The following is a 21,767-nucleotide window of genomic DNA, read 5'->3' on the forward strand; positions in this document are numbered from 1 at the left end:
GCTCGATTACCCGTGAACAAACACTGGGGCCGGACGTCGTAAAGTGTTCTTTGCCTGTGATTCTATTAATTTTCGTACTATTATTCCTCAAGCAGAACGACCACTCCTGGTGATACTGGATGTGGAGCTTTGTGCAAGTCAAAAGCGTAAACGAGCGTGAACTGTAAATGACAGTCATAGTTACAAAAATACAGCCCTTAGACAGCGCGCGCACTACAAATTAGCAATATAGTGGTAGTATTACTGCTACCTCCAGCGGTTACTCCTGTTTTCTCGCAAAGCCATAAGAGGTCATAGTCATTCGCGATTGTCGCGTTTTGGTGCAGTGCCTGATCACCCCCTTGACTACGACTAGCATCTCAGGTGTCATCACTGCAGTTGCCGACATCGTTACCCTTGTCTTGAGAACCATCGGCTTGGGTAAGTCATTGCAGACAGTGATACTTTCGCAACTAAGTACAACTAGCCGCTTTCAGATTTTCATTGTCAACGATTAATCCTGAACTCAAACGCAATGCACCAAACAGTTGTGATTCTATACGTCAACCACACAGTCATGCGTTGTTTACTTTCTTAGTACCTGACTTCTTGGGCTGTGGCAGAAGTTATGACACAACGTACCATATTGGACTCTGTATAATTGATTAGGTTACAAAAAACTATATTTCAACTTACTCATTTAGCAACAAAGAAAGACACACACGGAACTGGCATGACGCCGTCATTGTATGCATCCGCAGACATAACAAAAAATCAATTTTTTTTTCCAGTACCATATGTTTTGCTGTGACTTCGTCACTCAGTCTCCGCACCTTTCTTCTATCTTTTTTTTTTCACACAGCTTAATCATACCAAACCTGTCTGAATCTTCCAACTCTTCCTGCACAATATAAAGGGATAAGCAGAGATAAATGATCATGCTTCGCGTGACTTCGAACATCAAAGACCCTTAGAGATATCACCAATATCTCATGTGTTTCGTATCTGGAACACTCTGTTTTAAAAGAAACTCTCATATATACGCTCCTGCCGTTCTGCAGATAGGCCACAAGGCTAGGCGGACATTTCCAGCAACCAAAACTTCTACTTTAATTTTGTTATTAATATAAAAAGTTCACGAATTAGCTTTCTAATTACCAACTTTACTACGCATGGTATAATTGCGAAATTAAATGCAGAACACTAGTGAAGTCATTTCATAGCTCCAATAAAATCCCCACTTTTTAAAAATGCCACCTTAAGATATGTTACGAAATACATTGCCGTTACAATGCATCGTTTGCCAAAAGCGTGTGTCCAACAGTTCGGAATGTTCTCAAAGGGACGCTGAGACGTTTCTGACAATATCGTACAAAGGTACTGAGTCGTTGGGGTAGGTCCTTTGGATCATTAACCGACACCTTTAAGCGCGCTACGTAAAGCATATAGTTGTTTGGCCTAAAAAATTTGCATCGCTACCGATCGCAGCGGCACCTTTCCCGTGAGTTTTGAGACGTTCCGTTACAACGTACGCAGCTGGCGCGCCTTGACATCAGTTGGGCGAGCTATCCGATTGGCTACTTAGGTTGCGTCATCGATAATTTTTCCTACTGTATATTGAACAAATGTTGTTCCTAGTGGATAGAATGTTGGTTCATTTGTTTCTATAGCAAAAGTAACATTAAGAGAAAACACAACGACAATCTGTCACTACACGCAAACACTTCTGGCACACAGCAATTGTCTGTGTTGCACAGCGCTCCGTGTCCATGAGGGCAGCGCGGTCGGTGTTGGTGTCGAGCTTTGTTTCGCCGAGGAACAAGTATGGCCGCTGTAACATTGTGGGCTGCAAATCTAGCGGTATGTCAAGCTGCGGCATGTCAAGCTGTGTCCTTCTGCAAGGCAACAGGCGAGCGGAGTGCTTGCAGCGCATCGTGCTGGCGCTATCCGATCGTCGCCAGGATGTACGCGTTTGTGGGCGTCACTTCCCGCCGGAGAATTACTACCACAATACAGCGTTTCAGCATGCCTGGTATTGGGGTAAATGCAGGCGGACTGGTCCGTTTTCCAGGTAGGTGAAAGCACTAACCTGAGCGGCCTGCAGGGTTTAGTCATCTGTTGGCGCAGAGCATAAAAGAAACACACACAGGAGCTAATATAGCAGTAACCGAGTGCCTTCTGTGTAGCTTCTGGTGTAAATTTTCGGCAGCAGCGCAAACGTCAGTACGTTGTCTTATTAAATAATTCAAATGCTTTACACTTTGTTATAGCAATATAATGTATCTGTTTGGTTGAGCTCTGCTCCATCAGGTGGATGCACCGCGCAAGCCTATCACGTTTACGCCTCCGTCCATCCTTCAAAACGCCCAGCTCGCCTGCGTGTACCGGAGTACCGGACACGAACAGCGCAGCCACTGGACGTCCTCAGTGCACGCTGATTGAATAGCTCCCAGTTTCCTTGACGCTGGGCGACCTACGCTCATGTGCCGCCTAGCGCAGGGCTGTCTGTCGATTAGCTACAGACGCTTCACAGCCATCCCAACGCGTGGTGTGTGCCCTTTTTGAGGTGGTCGCGAGCATACAGTTCTTATCTTTTCTCAGTGTCTTCTGTTAACAGCTCTCCTTCAGTGGATAGCCAATCTCTTTGGCCTCCTAGATGTTTCGTTTGAAACTCTCCGCTTCTTTCACCCATAGCCTAAGCAGGCGATAAACTAGTTCGCGCTTTTTCTTGTCGAGTGCTCATACCAAGTTTGGTTAGCATGCTGTGAGGCGCGCTTAGGGCACGGGTGCTGGGTCTTCACGAAGCGCTTGCAAGAATACGAAAGAAGATCTAGTTCTACCTCACGCTGGAAAGGTATCAGTTAGGCGAGAAATCTCTTGGAGTGCGGGCTCGCACCACCTTGATTGTTGATGAGTCAGGAAGAAAGCTCTCCATCAAGGTCTGATGCATGCGTTCAAGGTCGCTTGACTTGGCCGCGTGTGCCAGGATATCGACGTGTTTTCGTTCGTTTTTTGTGAAACCCACAACCAGAAGTGGTCGTGACGCACCTGAATAATCAGAAGAATAAGAATGGGCTGGGGTGCGTTTGGCAGGCGTTCTCAGTTCATGAACAGCAGGTTGCCATTATCCCTCAAGAGAAAAGTAAATAACAGCTGTGTCTACCAGTACTCACGTACGGGGCAGAAACCTGGAGGCTTACGAAAAAGGTTCTACTTAAATTGAGGACGACGCAACGAGCTATGGAAAGAAGAATGATAGGTGTAATGTTAAGGGATAAGAAAAGAGCAGATTAGGTGAGGGAACAAACGCGCGTTAATGACATCTTAGTTGAAATCAAGAAATAGAAATGGGTATGGGCAGGACATGTAATGAGGAGGGAAGATACCCGATGGTCATTAAGGTTTACTGACTGGATTCCAAGGGAAGGGAAGCAGGGGGCGGCAGAAAGTTTGGTGGGCGGAAGAGGTTAAGAAGTTTGCAGGGGCAATATGGCCACGATTAGTACATGACCGGAGTAGTCGGAGAAGTATGGGAGAGGCCTTTGCCCGGCAGTGGGCGTAACCAGGCTGATGATGATAATGATGATGTTTTTTATCCTCGGGAACAGCCGTGCATCGCGAAGGGATGGAAACAGAGGCCGTCCTTGTTTAGCAGTGGCCCCTGGAGTTGGTCGCATAGAGTCGTTCTATTCTTGCAGTCAACTACTGCCTAAGTTCCACCTTTTCCGTTTGACATATTGTAGCCTGAATGAAGCAGAGTGCCCGAGCGATCGTCCAGTTGCATTTCCCATGGCTGATCGCAGAGTAGCAGAGTATAAGGAGCAATAATTTCGCATTCGAGCATTTTTGCACGCTTTCGCCTGGGGCAACGTGCGACGCACCGCGTAGAGCCATCTCGTTTTTCTAGAGCAAACGACTTCGCGAAAAAAGTCCATGTGAGAAATAAATTGCGAAGCGAGTGTTTTTATTTATCGGCGTGCTGCGCTTCTATAAAATTTGTCGAAACCATTTCAGGGAGCCTTTAGGTGCAGCGTTGATGCATTTTTCAGCTGCGGAATGGACAACTGGGCTACTTGGTTTGCTTACATATTGAAAACTGATTTTAGCGCACGAAAGACGACAATAAATAAATGTGACAGGACAGAACGCTCACTCACAACTGAGATATCTTATTGAAAGGAAACGTCAGTGATCGTCGTCACTTTTTGATCAGTCTTCAGCTTTGTCTCTGGCAGTGCTTGGTTACAATACATATGCGTGCACAAAAAGGCTGGGAAACCCAAGCATGCGTGTCAAGGTAGAAAGGGTAAACCATTCAGAGGCAAAAATTAATCAAATAAAGTTGGTCTACCTCTCAAGGAAATCAAATTCCCTCTTATGCAGCAAGACCGAAGAGTGGCTGACGTAGTCACCTCCTCTTTTTCTTATCTAATGGGCCTCTGCCATTTCACGAGTTAGCTGGTTGTTACTCCTGAAAATCTCAATTTCTTTCGAAACTGAGATTGTATAGAAAATAAATTCAAATTGTTGAATATAAATTTAATTATATTTTGAGCAAAGTAAAAAATAAAGAAGTGTAAGCGGACTTTTCATCAGAAAGAATTAATTATCGCCTGATGAAATTCTGATTGGTAAAAGCAATGCACCGCCAGAAGGCGCAAAGCGCTGCCCCGTTTCGGTGCTGGACACTAGGCAGCGCTTGAAATAGCCGAAATGTGCGCGACGTTTGACTTGGAGGTGTTACATGGCTTCTGGAGCGCGAGACAGTGCCGCAAGGCCAACATAGCTATGGAGACAACTTCAGCGCTGATCAGGTCTGTCTGATCAATCCTGCCGGTCCACATCCGCTCAGAAGTCACAAAAAGTATTGAACGAGTGCAAGGGAGCGTTTGCATATCCTGCTGAATTGCATGGTTGCAATTCAATTCCACGTTTGACGTATGTATCCTAGATGTTTCACTTGCAGATGTTATTAGTTAGACATTATGAGTGTGGTATACAGTATGTTTGGGATTTTATCAGCCTCCATGTCTCCAGGTTGTGCCAAAAAGCCCACTTGCAAATAAGACCTGACTTTTCAAAGGCACTTTCACAATTCTTTTACGTATGTTACTTTCGCATTTGTACGTTATCAAACGTCAAAAACAAAATGAAGAAGCGAAGAGGCTTTATGGACTGCCTCTTAACGTTATTTGGAAGTTCTCTTCCAAGTGGACGTGCGTGAAAAATATCTTACCTATGCGTGAATATTCGCAAAAAACCGGTACTAACGCTGACGCCGACAAGCGTGCAAGGAGTCGTCTCCAGAAGGCGGCTGTTTCAGTATAACTTCTTCCAAGTATAACCACTGGCTAAAACCATTCGTGCAAGTAGGCCTGCTTTTTTTATTCAAATTTTCTAAATTACCTGTTATGCTCTAAGCTTTGGAAAAAACCTGCAGGTTCCTTCCTAAGTTTCGTACAAGGCGCCCTGACCCCGCTTTGCGCCTTGGGTGGCACAACCACCATTCCTGGATGCACCACGCTCCTGACGGGAAACCAGACGTGCTCGGCGCCCATCTCAATTACGTTACCCGATACCTTGAATCTCTCCAGGGTATGCAGTGCGTTTGTTTGTTCAAATATTTATGCTTTCCTTGAAGTCCTCACAAGCTCAGAGGTAGAGTACTGCGTTAGGATGATTAAGAAATGTCATAGTTGATGAAAGGGAACTTAAGTCAACTGCCTACACAGAATATAGCAATATGAAATGGAATGTTTTAAAAGAGCGGTGGCAGTCACAAGCGGCTTACACAATGTTAGGCTGCAGTAAATGCTGCTTGTGCTTCATTTTGTTTCCAACTTTTGTCACTTACTTGCACAAGTATACCTAGAAACTTCACAAGGAGGCCACAGCTCCTGAAAATTTATTGTGATCGTATTTTAGCGACTCAGTACGAAAGAGGAAGAACCTCATAGAAAGCTATCTTTCGCTTCGCTCCTTTCGGACGAGTGGCTAGCAAGCAGCATTCTATCAATCAGTTCATAATAGATAATGCTCTGAAGTGCCGAGTTAACCGTAGCAGTAACGCTTTTTGCAGGATATTTTCTTGCTCCACTCATACATATGTAAATGCACTCCTTAAGTCTCGCTAATTATTGTCTTGGTTTAATTGTGCGTTGCTGGACTACAATTGCAAATGAGGGCAGTTCAGTTAGCACGTGCGCAACGTCGGGTCATAGTGATAAAACAGTACAAGCTTCGCTTGACTTGCCTGTATCTCTATGTGAGCACGGATGAGCCATGTGCAGGCTAAAGTTACTGTTTTGTATCCCTAATTACAGTAACTCCAGTCATCCTTCCTTGGTGGTGAAGCATCGCACTGATAAGGACAGGGCGAACACACACAAGAATATACGACACTCGCTGCACTCGCAACTATTTTATTTCCGAACACATACTTCGTATTTATATACCTGCGCACCATCAGACCTGCCTTGCTTATCTTCGACGTCTGAGGGTGCGCAAGTGTTCTGAAATAAAATTGTTGCGAGTTCAGTGAGTGTGGTGTATTCTTGTGTGCCTTCGCCCTGTCCTTGGGCCCTATAACTTAATACTATTCCAATATGTTTTTATTGCAATCTCCTGACGTCAAATTTGCCTAACCGCCGACGCAAGCATCGGGCGGTCACCCGCCGGGTTGTCTGAACAGACCAATCAAACGCTCTCCTCGTTCATAGGAGGTCACTTTTGTTTGTTTGAAAAACGAATAACATTGCCTACACTGAGCTGCTTGTCTTATCTAATTGGCTCACAAAAGGCGAGGAGCACGCTCAAGTGGAGAGGGATTCGCTAGGGCCGAGCCACTGCACTGAAAATCGATTACCGGATGGCGCCGGCGTCTGCGATTCGTCCGCTTCCCCTTAATTTGCTTGCGGTGGCTCGTCGACAATCGCTGCGGCATGCAACGGAAGCTTAAGAATGACGCTAAAACGGATCCTCAGCAAAGAAGGGTTAGCAGAACGAGGTTGCAAAGGTGCCGAAAATTCTCGAAAACGTTACACGGCCACGCAAAAAGTTTTATTACACGCGGATAAACTCATGCTCTCCGGCAGGGGCGAGTAGCCAGTGCCGAAGCGATCGGTGGCAGCCATCTTTTATTCGTTTCGGAACGGGGCAGCCTGCGGCTATTCATAAAAAAATTCAGTTTTGTTCTGCATATTAATGCATCTTTATCGCGTGCACGACACATTGACGCGGTGAGTTTTTGCGGTTTTGTGACGTCGCGTGAGAGGCAGGTGAAGTGGGCGCAGCCCGAGAACTTTTGATCAATAGCCGAGGGCTAATGGTGAAGAGGCGTCGAGTCATAAATAGCTATTTTTCTTTTGTTCGGTCAAATCATGCATAATCCATGTGTACACGTTATATCAGATGGGGAGCTATCGCGGTTTTCGTGACGTCGCGTGACAGACAGGTGAAATGGGGGTGGTCCGAAAAAGGTTTTGAGCAATCGCGAAGGGCTGATTGCAAAATTGGAATAGAAAAGTTTGAAATAGTTTTACGTTATAGCACCCCTTCTCTGTGTGCTGCTTCACCACCAAGGTGCGACGATTATTCACCAACTAGCCCAACTTTCCACATTACGTAACTCCAGTGTAGGCGAATCCGAAAGCGAGCGACTTCTATACTAAATTTACAGTTTGTGAGTTTGCGTGAGTGCGGTGGTTTTTTTCTTATGTGTATTCATCTTACTAAACTGTCTAACCATTTGCAGTGCCTGAATCAGACGCTTCTGCTCTGCCAGAATGGAGCCATCGCTACAGTAAGCATTCTTATTTCTTGGCTTACTTGTCTTGCATTTATTACGTGGACCTGTTGCATCCATTTAAGAATATCCCTGTATCTGCGATTTCGATAACATATGCGGCGAATAACACGCGTAGTATAACCAATGTGCGCGCACATAACTGTTTGAATTCTCAACGAAAGATACATTGAGCAGAAGAGTGAAAAAAGAAATGATCATAAAAATGCCGGGTATCAAATTGGCTCACGAAACTACAGCGACTTGTGGAGAGTGGGAGAGCGTTCCGAAACTTCTCTCGGGTGGTACAACAACCTTTCAATTTGCGTATTAGAGGATCAAATACAATATGCGCGAATTCACTTATACAATACCAGACATTTTCTGCCAGCAGTGGTCAGCTGTTTTGGCGACACATATTATTGTCGTCAGAGCTACGGTACGATTTTGAGCAGCTGAAAGACAAACCATAGCGCTCAAATTCACAATTCGATAACCATTGTCGGAATCGCCAATCGCACGCAAAGCGGAAGACAGAATTGTCACAATAGTGTCACAGCCGCACATGAATATAAACAATATATATAAGCCCTCTTGCTGCATATTTTACTAAACAATGAACCAACTGAGCCAATTGTGAACATATATAGTGCAGAATCACCCATTCTGATTTTTCAGTATTTCTACCTAACTGATATCAGAACAGCTATATCTCACGGAAATTTAGAAAAAACGTACATTTATCCATAGTAGGATATTCTAAACTTAAACCGATTGTCCTAAAATGTTAGAACAATTATTCAGTAGAAGACACGCATGTAGATCCCTCGTAAATGTCACAGATATGATGTATGAACGAGTGAACCTTTGTGTGAGTTTCGCTACAGCTACGAGCGCTTACAAGGTGTGTCCTTCTTTTGCAGGATGGACTGTTGATAAATGTCATCAACACCGTAACGGTAAGCGCACCGAACATAGGATGCCTAAACAAGAGCATGTTGTAAAATAGAAAAATATATTATGAGTAATGAAATTTTAGTGCTCACTTATTGCTGCACCTGCATCAGTCGTTTTGCTTTTATATGTTCTCTCGCTAAATTTTTATAGACACATTTTCAGCGTCTTAACGGGTAGTATTATGCAGGGTAGAAACAATACCAAAAATAGTAAGCCATATGTTGAATGTTCAGCCTGAAGCTTACATCTTCAAGGAAGAAAGAAACAAATGTATTGCAAGGACAAAACAAACAACGATACTCGCGTTCAAACCATTCAACTCGCGAATCGTAAAGGGAAAAAAAAGTACGAATGCACAAATACGTCCATGCGGTGACCTACTTGACGGAACCTACTCGCCTGATTATTTGTGTGAGAGATATATTATAGGTTAATCATGTACGAACATCTATCGGTACCTCTTTCATCGCGGAAAATTGAAAAAGAAAAAGTTGTTCGCAAGATTATTTGTTGTTGAACGCTTCGTCATGTTGTTTCACCTCAAATTGTTGTTATAATATGCACATTGTTATACTTGTGACTCACAAAGTGTGCACCATGGTTATGCCTGCACTCAAGGCTATAAATGAGGGCTTGGCCGCGAAGATGCAGAGCTGTGCACCAACAAGGAATTATACTAGTTGTGATATACAAAACATCGTTCAATTCAGAAGAGTAATAAAGGATGGCGTTTCGGTTATTTTTATAAGGTAAAAAGTTCCTAAGTAAAGAAGCAACGAAGCATCATCTGCAGTGCTTCTGCAATGGAAAGTAAATATTGAGAAAACAGTTGCAGTAATCTAGTGGTAGCCCTGAAAGTGCTGCCGCACAGGTCTTCTGCCCGAAGATTGTTTTCAAAGAAACACATTTAGTGAAAAAGAAATATAATTTAATATAGACAGACTCAGCCACAGATTTTCGTATCTTTGAGCTACACGCCTCGTGCTTGGCTCTGAAATATTGTGACCTGCAGTTCTATGGCGCAAGCAAAAATATAAGTGCCTCAACGCACTTGCGTTTTCCGGCGTCGGAAGGCTGCCAGTATAATGCTGAGAACCTCATATATAATGTTACTCCATACTGATAAACAAAGCGACCAGATATATAAGATAGTTTTAGCGATAGTGAAATCCTAATTGCAGCTGAAATGGTACTACACTTGATGATTTGCAACTCAATAGCTCAATGAAACGATTTAGCGACAAATTTCACTACACCACCACTGCCGCAAAGCATTGCGGTTGTGACAGTCTTAAGCAGGCTAGAGAGTAACTACGCTAAAATCCATGTCGTGTTTGTTCCATGGCAAAGCTTCCTAGCTCGCGTCATTTCACGGATAGAAAGATCGAATAAGAATGGTTCCACGACAGGAGCGCACCTCAGCATACGCGCACCTAAACTACCCCCTGTGGTTGATTTAAAGAATGGCATTGGTCTCAGCAGTGCCCTTAATATTGCCTTGAATCAAAGTATGGCGGCAGGTCTGAGTGAACTGCTGTAATCATGGCACCGGCAGGGCAACTCTACATGCCTTCTGAACATGTTGAAATCGGTATATTACCGCCCGGCTCAGTTAATTCCAGATGAAACATATGCAACGGCACCAAACAATACCTTTAAAGAAGGCTGGAAGGTTTGACTAGCTGCATAAGATAAAACCTTAAGCAATGAGGTGGTGTAACAATTATGCCTCATGCTTGAGTACTTTCTTATATGCGGCACACTGAATAAATCGCAGCATAGTTTTGCCAGGAGTAGTGCGTCATTCCTAATCCTAATCTACGCAACAAAGGCGAATAAATTATTGTCCGCAAAATAATTTCAAATAGGCAGTCATCTGAGCCTGCAGTCCATTCTCATGGTCGGGGACTACCACAGGTGAGCATGATGTGGCACAATATTATCTACGAAAATCTAGCTTTAGTTCACCCCACGACCGCTGCAGCTCAATTTTAAACCATAGAACAGTCCTGCGTTAGTTTGAATATAGAAGTATGCGTTTTTCAACTTTTGGGGTGACTAGCGACACAAATCGGAATGCCGCTGTATTCTTATTTTCTTTCAATCTGCTTTACAACTTTCAGTACGTCGAGAAAGTAAGCCTATCCACAGACATAAAAGCTGCATATTGCCAAATTAATAACCCCGACATATACTTAAGCAGCCTTTGCTCGTTGATCTGTGTGGTATACTAATTTTTCTTTACTTTTTGCCTAGAGCGTTTAGGTTTGGAGACTGCTAAAGACGCAACATAGAAAAGCTGTGGCGCCGAAGTTATCATTTCGCTACACCTACTCAATCATGTTCGTGTTTTCATATGTCTCCACGAAAAATAACTTTTTACGGAACACTAACGTTGAACCGTACGTTCGTTCATTGTACCTAAACATTCACAAACCCCAGTGCCTACTGACTTCGCTGCTGACAACCAATCCTGGCACAAGCATTAATGGACTCGTTTGCCTCGTCGCCGGACTTCTACAAGCTGTTCCTGGCCTCAACTTTCTTGGATTTTTTCTACGGCTGACATTCGGCTGTAAGTGCGCGTTTTATGGCAATAATTAATATCATCTCTAAAACACGCAGGGTCACCAAGTTGGCATGCAATTCGTCCACTGCCCGCAGGCATGTGCACGAAACCGCTGAAACTGCACGAATGAAGAAAAACTTTCAAGGTGGTTCAACCTCCAGTAGAAGTCGACTGAACACAAATTCTTACTCAGCAAGTTGGGCGTCAGATGGGGCGCGGAGTCACGGGGCACCACCCTATATCTTGTCACTCCTCGTGTGAGGGGAGTAGTAGGAGCGTCGGACTCCGAAAGGTTTTTTTTTTTTGTCGTGCTCCACGGCCACCTTCTGACAACACTCGGGGGCATCTTTGCGAGATATGAGGGGAGCGGTAGTATATATACAATGGCTGCTACGTGAGAGAAACGAATGAACAGGTCGGCAGGGTCTGCAGTGGCTGCGTTAAAATTAATGTCGGCAAGCAAAACTTTCCAGCCTGAGAGCTTAGAAGACAACTCCTTCGGCCACCTGTCTGTGCGGTTGGAGAACAAAAAATGGATATATATATATATATATATATATATATATCATATTTGGGGTTTTACGTGCCAAAACCACTTTCTGATTATGAGGCACGCCGTAGTGGAGGACTCCGGAAATTTTGACCACCTGGGGTTCTTTAGCGTGCACCTAAATCTAAGCACACGGGTGTTTTCGCAGTTCCCCCCATCGAAATGCGGCCGCCGTGGCCGGGATTCGATCCCGCCACCTCGTGCTCAGCAGCCCAACAGCATAACAGCAACCACGACGGGTTATATATATATATATATATATATATATATATATATATATATATATATATATATATATATATATATATATCGCCCCGTAGGGTTCACATTTTATAGTTATCTCCTGAAAATAACTTCAAATTAAAGGATGTCGTATTTTACGTGCAATTATCCACGATTGCCAAATATCAAGTCAAGTATTTGTGTAATTGCTGTTGCAGAAAACGCACCAAGCGTCTTAAAGCTTTGGAATGCATGCGGGAAATTCTTATAAAGCTTTTCTATTCCGCCTGCTGAGACATGCGCGCATCAGCTGCTGGTTATGTTACCAGATTTCTGAGCTACGGGTCTTCTGTTCAAATCCTTCCGTCGAAGAATTTTATATATGCTTCATTTGTAGATATATATTCGTATGCCCATACAAGGTGTGCCACCTAACGTTAGCCAAACTTTAAAGATGTACAAATGCCACGTAGCTGGATAGAGCTAAGGTAATATTTGCCATGGCTTGTAGATACTTAGATTAGTTTTGCATGCCGCCTCATTGCATAATTAATCTTACTTATTATATCAATGTTTCAAGTATTAAAAATATATGAAAAATGGCAATGAGAAAATTGTAGAGCAAGATAAAAAACTCCCGATACTGCTTTCTTTTGCTCAACACGTTCTACTACATGAAAGTGTTTTTCTTAGCATGAAAGAAGCTCGCGAATACGCGCAACGTGCCTCGAACGGCCAGTCGCGCAGGAAGTTCTGATTGTTTTTGTGGACTTCGTTGATGCTCAGATAAACACATTCATGTAGCATTACTTTAGGACCGTCAGTTACATTTTAGGTTCCATACAAATGTTTCTTTTTCTGTACAGATATTTCACTAGCACCTCATGACAGCCCCATTCTTCTGAAAAATCTTAGACAGCTGATACTAACATTTCATTAGTTTACCTGTTATTACCATTTTGTAACTCCTGTATTACAGGCCACAGGATGCTTTCCTTCCTTACATAACCTTTAGCTAGCAATATATTGGAGGGGCCACCTGGCGGACATTTGAGATCGCCTTCACTTCTACTTTGTCTTACAACGGCAAAGTTATTGTCAACGTTTTGCGTAGGAACGATATTAAGTCAAGAGAAACACGTCCACATTGCAATTATTTGTCGGTACTGTCAGTCATTTACGTCTCTTGGCGGCCCTGTCGAAAGACAATACCGACGCAGATACTCAAAGAAAACGCGCCGAACCAAGATGTGCGTATAAAACTACGATAATATTGACCACTTATATTCGCATAAACAAAGTATAAGAGCAGGGTATTGCAGAGCACAAGGTGAACACTGGTATGTTATGTGGATGACTACCACTATGATACTGAGGTAACCTACTGAAAACACAAGAAACGCGTGCAACCATCCAATCATAGAAAAATCGAAAGCCGATGAGCCTACTGAACCTTGGGAAGGGACATTAACCGAAAATTCATGGGTAAACAGAAAGCAACAGCAACAAAATAACTCAACAGAAGTCAGCTTTGGCTTCAGCGGCTTGAATAAACATGAAACACTTCCCTGGCTCCTACTCTGTTTCAAATAGACATCATATTTTGATATATAAATGCCCATACATTGAAAAACGCTCTTCTTCATTTCAGGTTCGTAAAAGAATGATCGAGAACACCACAGCCGCACTGTCCTTGCAAAGAGGAAAACGGCGGAGATATAACAGTAACACCTTGCTTCTCGGAGTTGCCAGTGGCATCGTGGAGAAAAAAGTTATAATAATGCGCATTCCAAGCGCGATCAATTTATGTCTGCAAAATATATCCATGAAAAAAGCACTTGCCTTGACTTGTTTCTTCTTGTTGTCTCTTTTTTTTGTTCAGCGAGTTATAGTGCCCGCATCTTAACCAACAACTTGATTGCTTGAGGATACATGCAAAATATATCCGTGTAAATGATACTCATAGTGCGAAATCTACAAGTCTGCACGGCTCATGTAAGGAACGTCACGAGAACGACATATCTAGAGCTGGAGAGAGAAAATAAATGGTCGTACGATTACTATGATAATCTTACAATCATAGCTAAACAAGAGCTGAAGACATGTCAGATTGTTCAATGCAGCCGGCGTTGAATGTCTTCAAGTAGCATGAAATCACGCTACAGTGACAACTTAGTTGCCCAATCTTGGATGCCCTCAGCTTGCTTTCTTAGTCACGTGGGCACTCTATAAGTGCAATACCAGTTTATGAAGAATACCATACTGACGATCAGAGTCTGACCATTGAGAAAGTTGCGTGCGCCGTTTAATCTACGACAAAAAAGGACAATTGTCTTCTCGAATAAACAGGAGCGGCGCTGTAGTGGCCTTCTTTAAAACGGAATGTGACATAGCGTTGCCTGTAACGTCGCAGTGTTCAGGCAATTCCTGCTTCAAGGTAAAGATGAAGGTGAAGGTGAAGATGAAGAGAACTGAAACGGCAGTGCGGCATCGTCAGGTGGCTATGTCAGCTATCTCGAACCAATCTATGCGTGGGTAATTTGGGGAATCTCATTAAATCAGGTTTGACCAGTGAACATTTTATGGAGCTCACTAAGCCGTTTGATAACGCGGCTTCCGGAGATCGTTTGCATGTCAGAGACCTCATCCTGGTTTTACTTTAGGTGTCAGAGCGTTCCCCGCTGTCCCTGTGTCGCTGGTTGCATATTGCCAGATTTCGAACCACCGTGCAAAAAGCTCCTCATCGTGTTGGGAATTTTAAATACTGTATTTTTGAATACCTTCTTGTTAAATTTGCTTGAATTATTTCTCACACGAAGAAAAAACCTCAAAGATAACTTTTATTTTGTAACCTATACACAGTGGAGTACCATTGTATTTGCTTTATATTTCTTGGTTTTTAATAACAATTTGCCCAAGTGCAAGTCATCGATTGTTCACCTTGTCTGTGAACTGCGTGATTCCACTGCAATTTTTGGGGGAATAGTCGCAGATGAGCGCTTATGTCAAACTCAGTTTGCATACTAAGCTCGTCTCTTCATGGTGGCATATGTCTCGGATGATCCTCGACGCGGGTAGCTGCAGGTTCATACCTATCTGATTGCGCCCTTTGCCAACTTATAATTGTGGGAGAGTGCGAATGGAGTGAGGAGCATCATACCACGTGTTGGCGTTCACATGATGCGTGATGTCCCCAGATGGAACATTCAAATAAACTTCACAAAGACGATCGCCGTATTTGGCTTCTACGCAACAACTTTTATTCCGCCACTTTTATTCAGCACGGGACCAAGAGGGTTGTTAGACCTGCGAGGTGTCAGAGGGTGCTAAGAACCTCTTGATCTGGAGATGCATTCATTACTAACTGAGCCTGCCAACGTGAAGCATGCGAACCCCTTGAAGTGGGTAGATTCGCAGGGTTTTATGAAATAATGAGGCATCCTCTGGTGTATTACTGGCCTTAGTTAAATTAGAAGTGGTAAGGCTTACACAGTGCTGGCTAACGGTCACGTCTTCTGCTACAGCGGTCTTTCAGATGAGACAGGAAAGGGGGTAGGATGTCCAACTCATAAGCACATAACAGGCCACGTTGAATTATTTGAGAGGATATCAGTCGTAGTAATCAAACTAAATAGGAGCTACAGAATAAAAGTCGTACAATTCTAAGATCAAGCCTCCAGTCAAGATGATGAACAAGTAGAAAAAATGTTCGGAACATGTGGAATAAGCAACGAGAAAGGTGCAAACTCTGTAAATTGTAGTCATGGGTCATTTCAATGCAACAAATGGGGGGGAAAGTGGGCTGGGGAACCAGCACTTGGCAACTACGGCATCGATTTCAGGAATAGTAAAGGAGAGATGTTGGTAGAATTCGCGGAAAGGAATAGACTCTGATTAATAATTACCTTCTTCAGGACCCGCAGTAACAGGAAGTGGATCTAAAAAAACCTAATAGAGAAAGAAAAAAAAATGCATTTCACATTGTCTGCTGATTCCAACACAGTGCAGGATGTAGAAGTGTAAGACAGGGCAAGAGGCAGTGAGCATAGGTCAGTAAGGTATACAATTGGAATTTTATGAGCGAAAGAGCAAAATTAGTCGAGGAGAAACACGCCAACTTAGACGCAGTAAAGCTAAAAACAGACGAATTTACGCTGGTGTTCGCAAACAAAAATGCAGCTTTAGAACAGGAAGATGGAGACATCATAGCGGTAATTAATCAAACCGTAACTAGTATGATTTCAGAAGCAGCAATTCAAGTTGGAGAAAAGGCACCAAGGCAACTAATACGTGTGCTCTAAAGTAATCGAGTACTCGCTAAGGAAACTACAAGGCATAAAAGTGCTTAACTAAGCGGACTACGTAGAACTAAATAAACTGTTCAAGCTAATAAACAGGAAGATATTAAGCGATATTTGAAATTATAACGGCGCAAAGGTTGATGGAGCCGTAAAAAATGAGCGCCAAATGAAATTAGCGAGGAGAAAACTTCGCTTGTACAGGGCAAGATGTATGCAGTGAAAGATAAGCAGGTTAATGTCATGACATATTTCTCTCTAACATTAAAAGCAGCAGAGGGATTCTACACTGATCTGTAGAGCACCCAGAGCAGCCACGCAGCCCTCACTGGACGTATCGATGAACAGGATACAAAGGATATTTCTATAACTACTGATGAAATTAGAAGCGCCTCGAAAGACTTGTCTCGGAAAACAGTGGCAGAATAAAAATTAACAGTAAGTTTAATTAAAGGTGAACCAGCTATTAAAGGTTGAAAAACTTGCGGCTCGTTATACGCAATGCTTCACGAATTTAAGTCAACCAGAGAGTTGGAAGAATGTCAACATTACACTAATAAATTATAAGCGAGAAGGCAAGAACTCAACATTTTTATGCTCACTAGCTGCATTTCAGTATTGTATAATATTTGCCTAAATATCTTTAAACAGAATCAGGGCAACCCTTCACTGCAATAAACCAACAGAACAGGGTGGCTTCTTTAAGGAATACGCTAGAGCGAATGACATCCATGTCGTCAATCAGGTAATTTAAAACTCCTCGCAATAAAATAAACATCCCTGTATGACTTTCACACACTACGAGAAGTTGAGCAAAATGTGAACAAGGTGAATGCAGGAGCCAACGTTTCGACAAGTGGACTTGTCTTCTTCAAGGTGACGTATGTTTTCCTCGCTGCAGTATATATAGGTGGGGTTCTTCTAAAGGGTAGAGGGTGTGAGACGGGAGGATGCGGAAACGAGGGAAAACGTGTTAGCGTGTCGAATTGAGAGTAAAGGAACGCTGTATAAAAATTGGAGCACGCTTAAGCTTCGCCTTCAAGAGTGGAACGCGACAGCGTTCCCGTCGACCCGCCAAGGGGTGTAAGACAATGGGCTACAGGGCAGCCATCACTTACGAGGCGCCCCGCATCGGACGCGGTGAGCGTCGAGCCATATGGTCGAGCAACGCGGCGTTCGGCGCAGCAACGAAACGTGCGCCTGAGCAAGCGGAGCGAACCAAAGAACTCGGTATCCCGGAGGGGGAAATGATGCACGCCAGCCAAACGTCGTGATCGGCACGGGCAGAGAGATAGAGAGATAGTGATCTAAAGAAAGGAAGGACGCTTGATTCTACAGAGGGAGCAAGGCGAAGCGTTGTCAGGGGAGAGAGTCCGAGCCGCGACAGCTCCAATGCGCGCATGGCGCGCCATCTGTCGGGGCGGCGCCGTACATGGAGAGGAGGGGGTCTTCTGTGTTTGCCGCAAGATGGCTCTCCGTGTGCGGAAAGCGCAGAAGAAATGCAGCGAAACGCACTTCGCTACTCGTGTAATTGCGACTTCTGTAAGTTACATGTTCATAATTACCGATATACACCACAGTATAACTTTCCACGGCTCGTTTCGAAGGCAACACCGCATTCACTAGAGGCGCGTTTGTACCTTTTGGAAGCATCGAAATCGTGGCTGAGTGGTAGCGTCTCCGTTTCACACTCCGGAGACCCTGGTTCGATTCCCACCCAGCCCATCTTGGAAGTTGCTTTTTATTTATGGAGTGCCTCCGTGATTTATCGCTCACGGTCAACGCCGCAAACGCCGACACCGACGCCGACGACACCGGCTTTTCTGCGACACGAGCTCCTTAACGCTATCGCGTTAAAAGGTCAATGCCAGGGCACAACCCCCCCCCCCCCCCAGTCTGTCAAGACTGTCTCCAATTTGTGCTACGTGTGAGAAGGAAGGCAGAGGGAGCTCGCCTTGTTCCTTCATCTTCCGTCGGCAGAAATCCAGAGAAAAAACGGGGAATACGGGAGATGGCAATTCAAGACGATGAGTACATCGTCAGAGATTACGGGAAGACATTTAATTCAGTGCAGGTACCAGTAATCATCGAGGCACGCCGCAATAAAGGAGTGCAGTAGGCACACGTGGATAACTTCAGAAATATCTGCAGAGATTCGACAGCTACCATGTTTCTCCACAAGAAAAGTAGAAATATGCATATCAAGAAAGGGGTCTAGCAAGGAGGCACAATCTCACCAATGCTATTCAGTGAACGCTTAAAAAATGTTAAAGCTATTAGACTGGTAATGCTTAAGAATGAGGATAAAACGCGTATATTTCAGCATTTTTACGTAGAGATGACATTGTCGAGCTCAGCAACACCGGGGATGAATTACACCAAATGGTGCAGGATCTTAAACGAGAAACTGTAAGAGTATGGTTGAACATTTATATGCAAGAGACAAAGGTTACGTTCCATAGCCTGGTTAGAAAAAAAGGATCCTTGATCGCGAGTCAGTCTCTACGATCTGTAAAGTAGCCCGTTTGTCTAGGTCAATTACTCACTGGAGATGCTGATCAAGAAAGGGAAGTTTACAGACGAATAAAAACGGGTTAGAGTGCATACGGTAGGAATTACCAAATCATGACTGAAAGCATACCTTGGTTGTTGAAAAAAAGTACAATCATTGCATTCTGCCAGGTCTAACATATGGCACAGAAACATGGAGGTTAACAACAAAGCTCGAGAACAAGGTGAGGAGCTCCCGGAGCAATGAAACTAAATATGATAGGTGTAATAATAACACACAAGACGCGATCGCTTTGGATAAGGGAGCAAACTAGGATCACCAAAATTCTGGTTGTCATTTGGAGAAAAACATGAAGCTGGGCAGGTCTAGTAATGCGGCTGGTAACCGGTGGACCATAAGTTACAGAACGGGTGCCAAGGGAGGGTAAGTGTAGTCGAGGACAGCAGAAAATTACGTAGCTCATGAAATTAGGAAATTTGCAAGCACAAGGTAGAATCAGCTAGCACGAGACAAAGGTAATTGGAGATCGCTGGGAGATCGGTGGCTAAAACAGGGCGTAGTATGGATTACCAACTAGCGCGAACCAGTGCTTTACTCTGGGAGCGGCGTTTGTCCTGCAGTCCACAAAAACATGCACTAATGATGATGATGAGATGTAATGACGACATGAGTCATGCATAGTCGAGGGCATCGGTTAATTTTCACTACTTGGAGTTCTCGAACCTGGACTTCATTCTAGAAAAAATTCGGGCCGAACAATTCATATGATGGTGGATTACCCAGTGAAGCTGTTCCGAGAAACTATTGTCGAGCCAGAAACTATGGCAAATCCAGAAACATCCTCTTGAATTTAAAATTTGCCGCGGTGAAACTCAGAGAAGGTGGCAACTCACGATTCTGCCGCTTGGACGCAGACTCGAACGACCTAGCTTGATGCTTATGAGTGGCCTCCTGTGCGCGATCTTCAGCGGTAGCTTGCTCTCGACGATGACGATTAGACTCTCGCATCTGCACTCGCTGACATTCGTCGGAAGGCAAAGTCACTAGCCGCATTCACCCCTTTCGCACGGGCACGCTATTGTCGGCTATAGCCGCGTCTCTGCTGTCCACGCTCCTCCTCGTAGTCTGCTTGTTCTCAGGCCGTGCGGACAATGGGTGGTCTTCCCACTTTTCCCATTTTTGTTGCACTTGCAACTGTTGCAGTGGTCTAACTCTTCAACACAAAATCCGGTTCTTACGCAACAGTGGTCTAACTCTTCAATACAAAATCCGGTTCTTACACACCGCGGCGGCTACGGCGGCGCACATCTCCGTGTTTTCCCGCCACAACTGCCGCGCCGTTGTATTGAGGGCAGACGACAGCAGACGCAGCCGGCAGCTACCACGGCCACCGCAGGTGCACTTCCCCTCAACGCAAGTGCGGCGTGCAGTGAAATCACGTCTCAGTTCTTTCTTCTCTGTCGTACTATCACTTGCTTTTCCCTATTCGGACCTCACGCCCCCACCTTTTTTGTTCACTTTAAGGAGGCTAGCCAGCCCAGATACCCCCCTACAAGACTACACATACGGCTCATTCATACAGGTCCGTCAGGTAAACAACTTCGCTGTAATACACAACCACGTTGCCGTCCTGCCCGTATCGCAATGCGGTATGGTCGGAAATCAAACCTGCTGCCTCTTTTCAGGCAGCAGGTCGTCGTATTCGACTTGTCACTGCGTCTGCTCAAGTTTTTATGCTTCCTCAATTTTGGAGTTAATGTTGGCATTTAATGTAAGCAAATATAATCGGTGCCAAATAAATCGGCGAGGGCAATAAGTCCATGCAATATTGAAAAAACTGTGGTGAGCTTAGACATTGCCAGGACGTCTGTCCCAGCGAAGCCGGCACTGTTTGTAATAGGTGAGGAGTGAAAAATCCCAGCGCAAATCACCAATGTGGACTATAATGCAATATCTGCGGTCTTCGTCATGAAAGGGCCAGCAAATTTGTGGGAAACACTCAAACCGGTGTCATCTCCTTTACGGACAAGGGAATGGGATTGTTCGATGCAGACAAACTACAACACCAACAATACATCAAGAACATCAATCAGCAGTATGAAATGACAACAGCAACAATCCGAGGTCGGTTAAGCCCATTTAGAACTATAAATGCGGTCATTCTAAGGTGCTGAAACGGGCTATCGCGAACATTATCCTAAATGCTGCATTAAGGAAGTCATGTTTTCATATGACCAAGGCTGCTTTTTCTGATCAGGTAAATCGTTTACTGCACGATGGTTACCCCGAAGTGATTATGCCATCTATGTGTGAAAGTATGGTTCGAGGCGCCGAGAGTATAAATGACCAAGGTGGTAAAACTAAAGTAGATTTAAAAAAAAACAAGAAAAAAACGATAGTACCATGTGTACATAAGTTGCCGCATGGGCTTAAGAACGTCGGTTCAGTGTACACCATCGAGGTTTGTTTTTCTGCAAAAAATGACACGTCGCATATGCCGTTAGTTGGTGCGTGTTTCTTGTGGACGATGCACGCGTGCGCCTCGACGAAGACGACGAACGCTCTCTGGCTCTCGAGCTATCGACTTAACTGGCAAGTGCTGCAGTTATTCTTTGTAAATATACTTTGTAAATAGTCTCCAGTTCTTAATCCTTCGTTCGCGTAACATTGTGGGGGAGAGTGCCGTTCCCCGTCCTCGCCATGGAGCTCCGAAGCGTCCGCAGCGTCCTGCTTTCCGCCATGGCTTCCGGTGACGAGACCTCGTCTGCTTCTACTCCTGCGACACCGACAACGACGTACGTTACGGTTACCAATCCCCGCGATCCTGGCATATTCTCGGCCTAGCTAATGTAAACGTTGATGACTGGCTCACCCTTTAAGAGCGTATTAGCTGAAAC

General features: G+C 44.3%; 1 protein-coding gene across 1 annotated transcript in view; it reads left to right on the forward strand.

Moving 5' to 3' along the window:
- LOC139048446 (uncharacterized) overlaps positions 1-13,869 on the forward strand; it is a 105,712-nt gene extending 91,843 nt beyond the window's left edge. Inside the window, exons 6-11 of the mRNA XM_070522839.1 lie at positions 327-420; positions 5,420-5,574; positions 7,733-7,780; positions 8,686-8,721; positions 11,162-11,294; positions 13,712-13,869. Coding sequence (XP_070378940.1) covers positions 327-420; positions 5,420-5,574; positions 7,733-7,780; positions 8,686-8,721; positions 11,162-11,294; positions 13,712-13,719 — 474 coding nt within the window. The 3' untranslated portion in view covers positions 13,720-13,869. The remainder of the gene's footprint in view (positions 1-326; positions 421-5,419; positions 5,575-7,732; positions 7,781-8,685; positions 8,722-11,161; positions 11,295-13,711) is intronic.
- Positions 13,870-21,767: the final 7,898 nt, after the last annotated feature.

Source organism: Dermacentor albipictus, chromosome 8 (genome assembly GCF_038994185.2).
Source record: "Dermacentor albipictus isolate Rhodes 1998 colony chromosome 8, USDA_Dalb.pri_finalv2, whole genome shotgun sequence".
NCBI classification, from domain to species: domain Eukaryota; kingdom Metazoa; phylum Arthropoda; class Arachnida; order Ixodida; family Ixodidae; genus Dermacentor; species Dermacentor albipictus.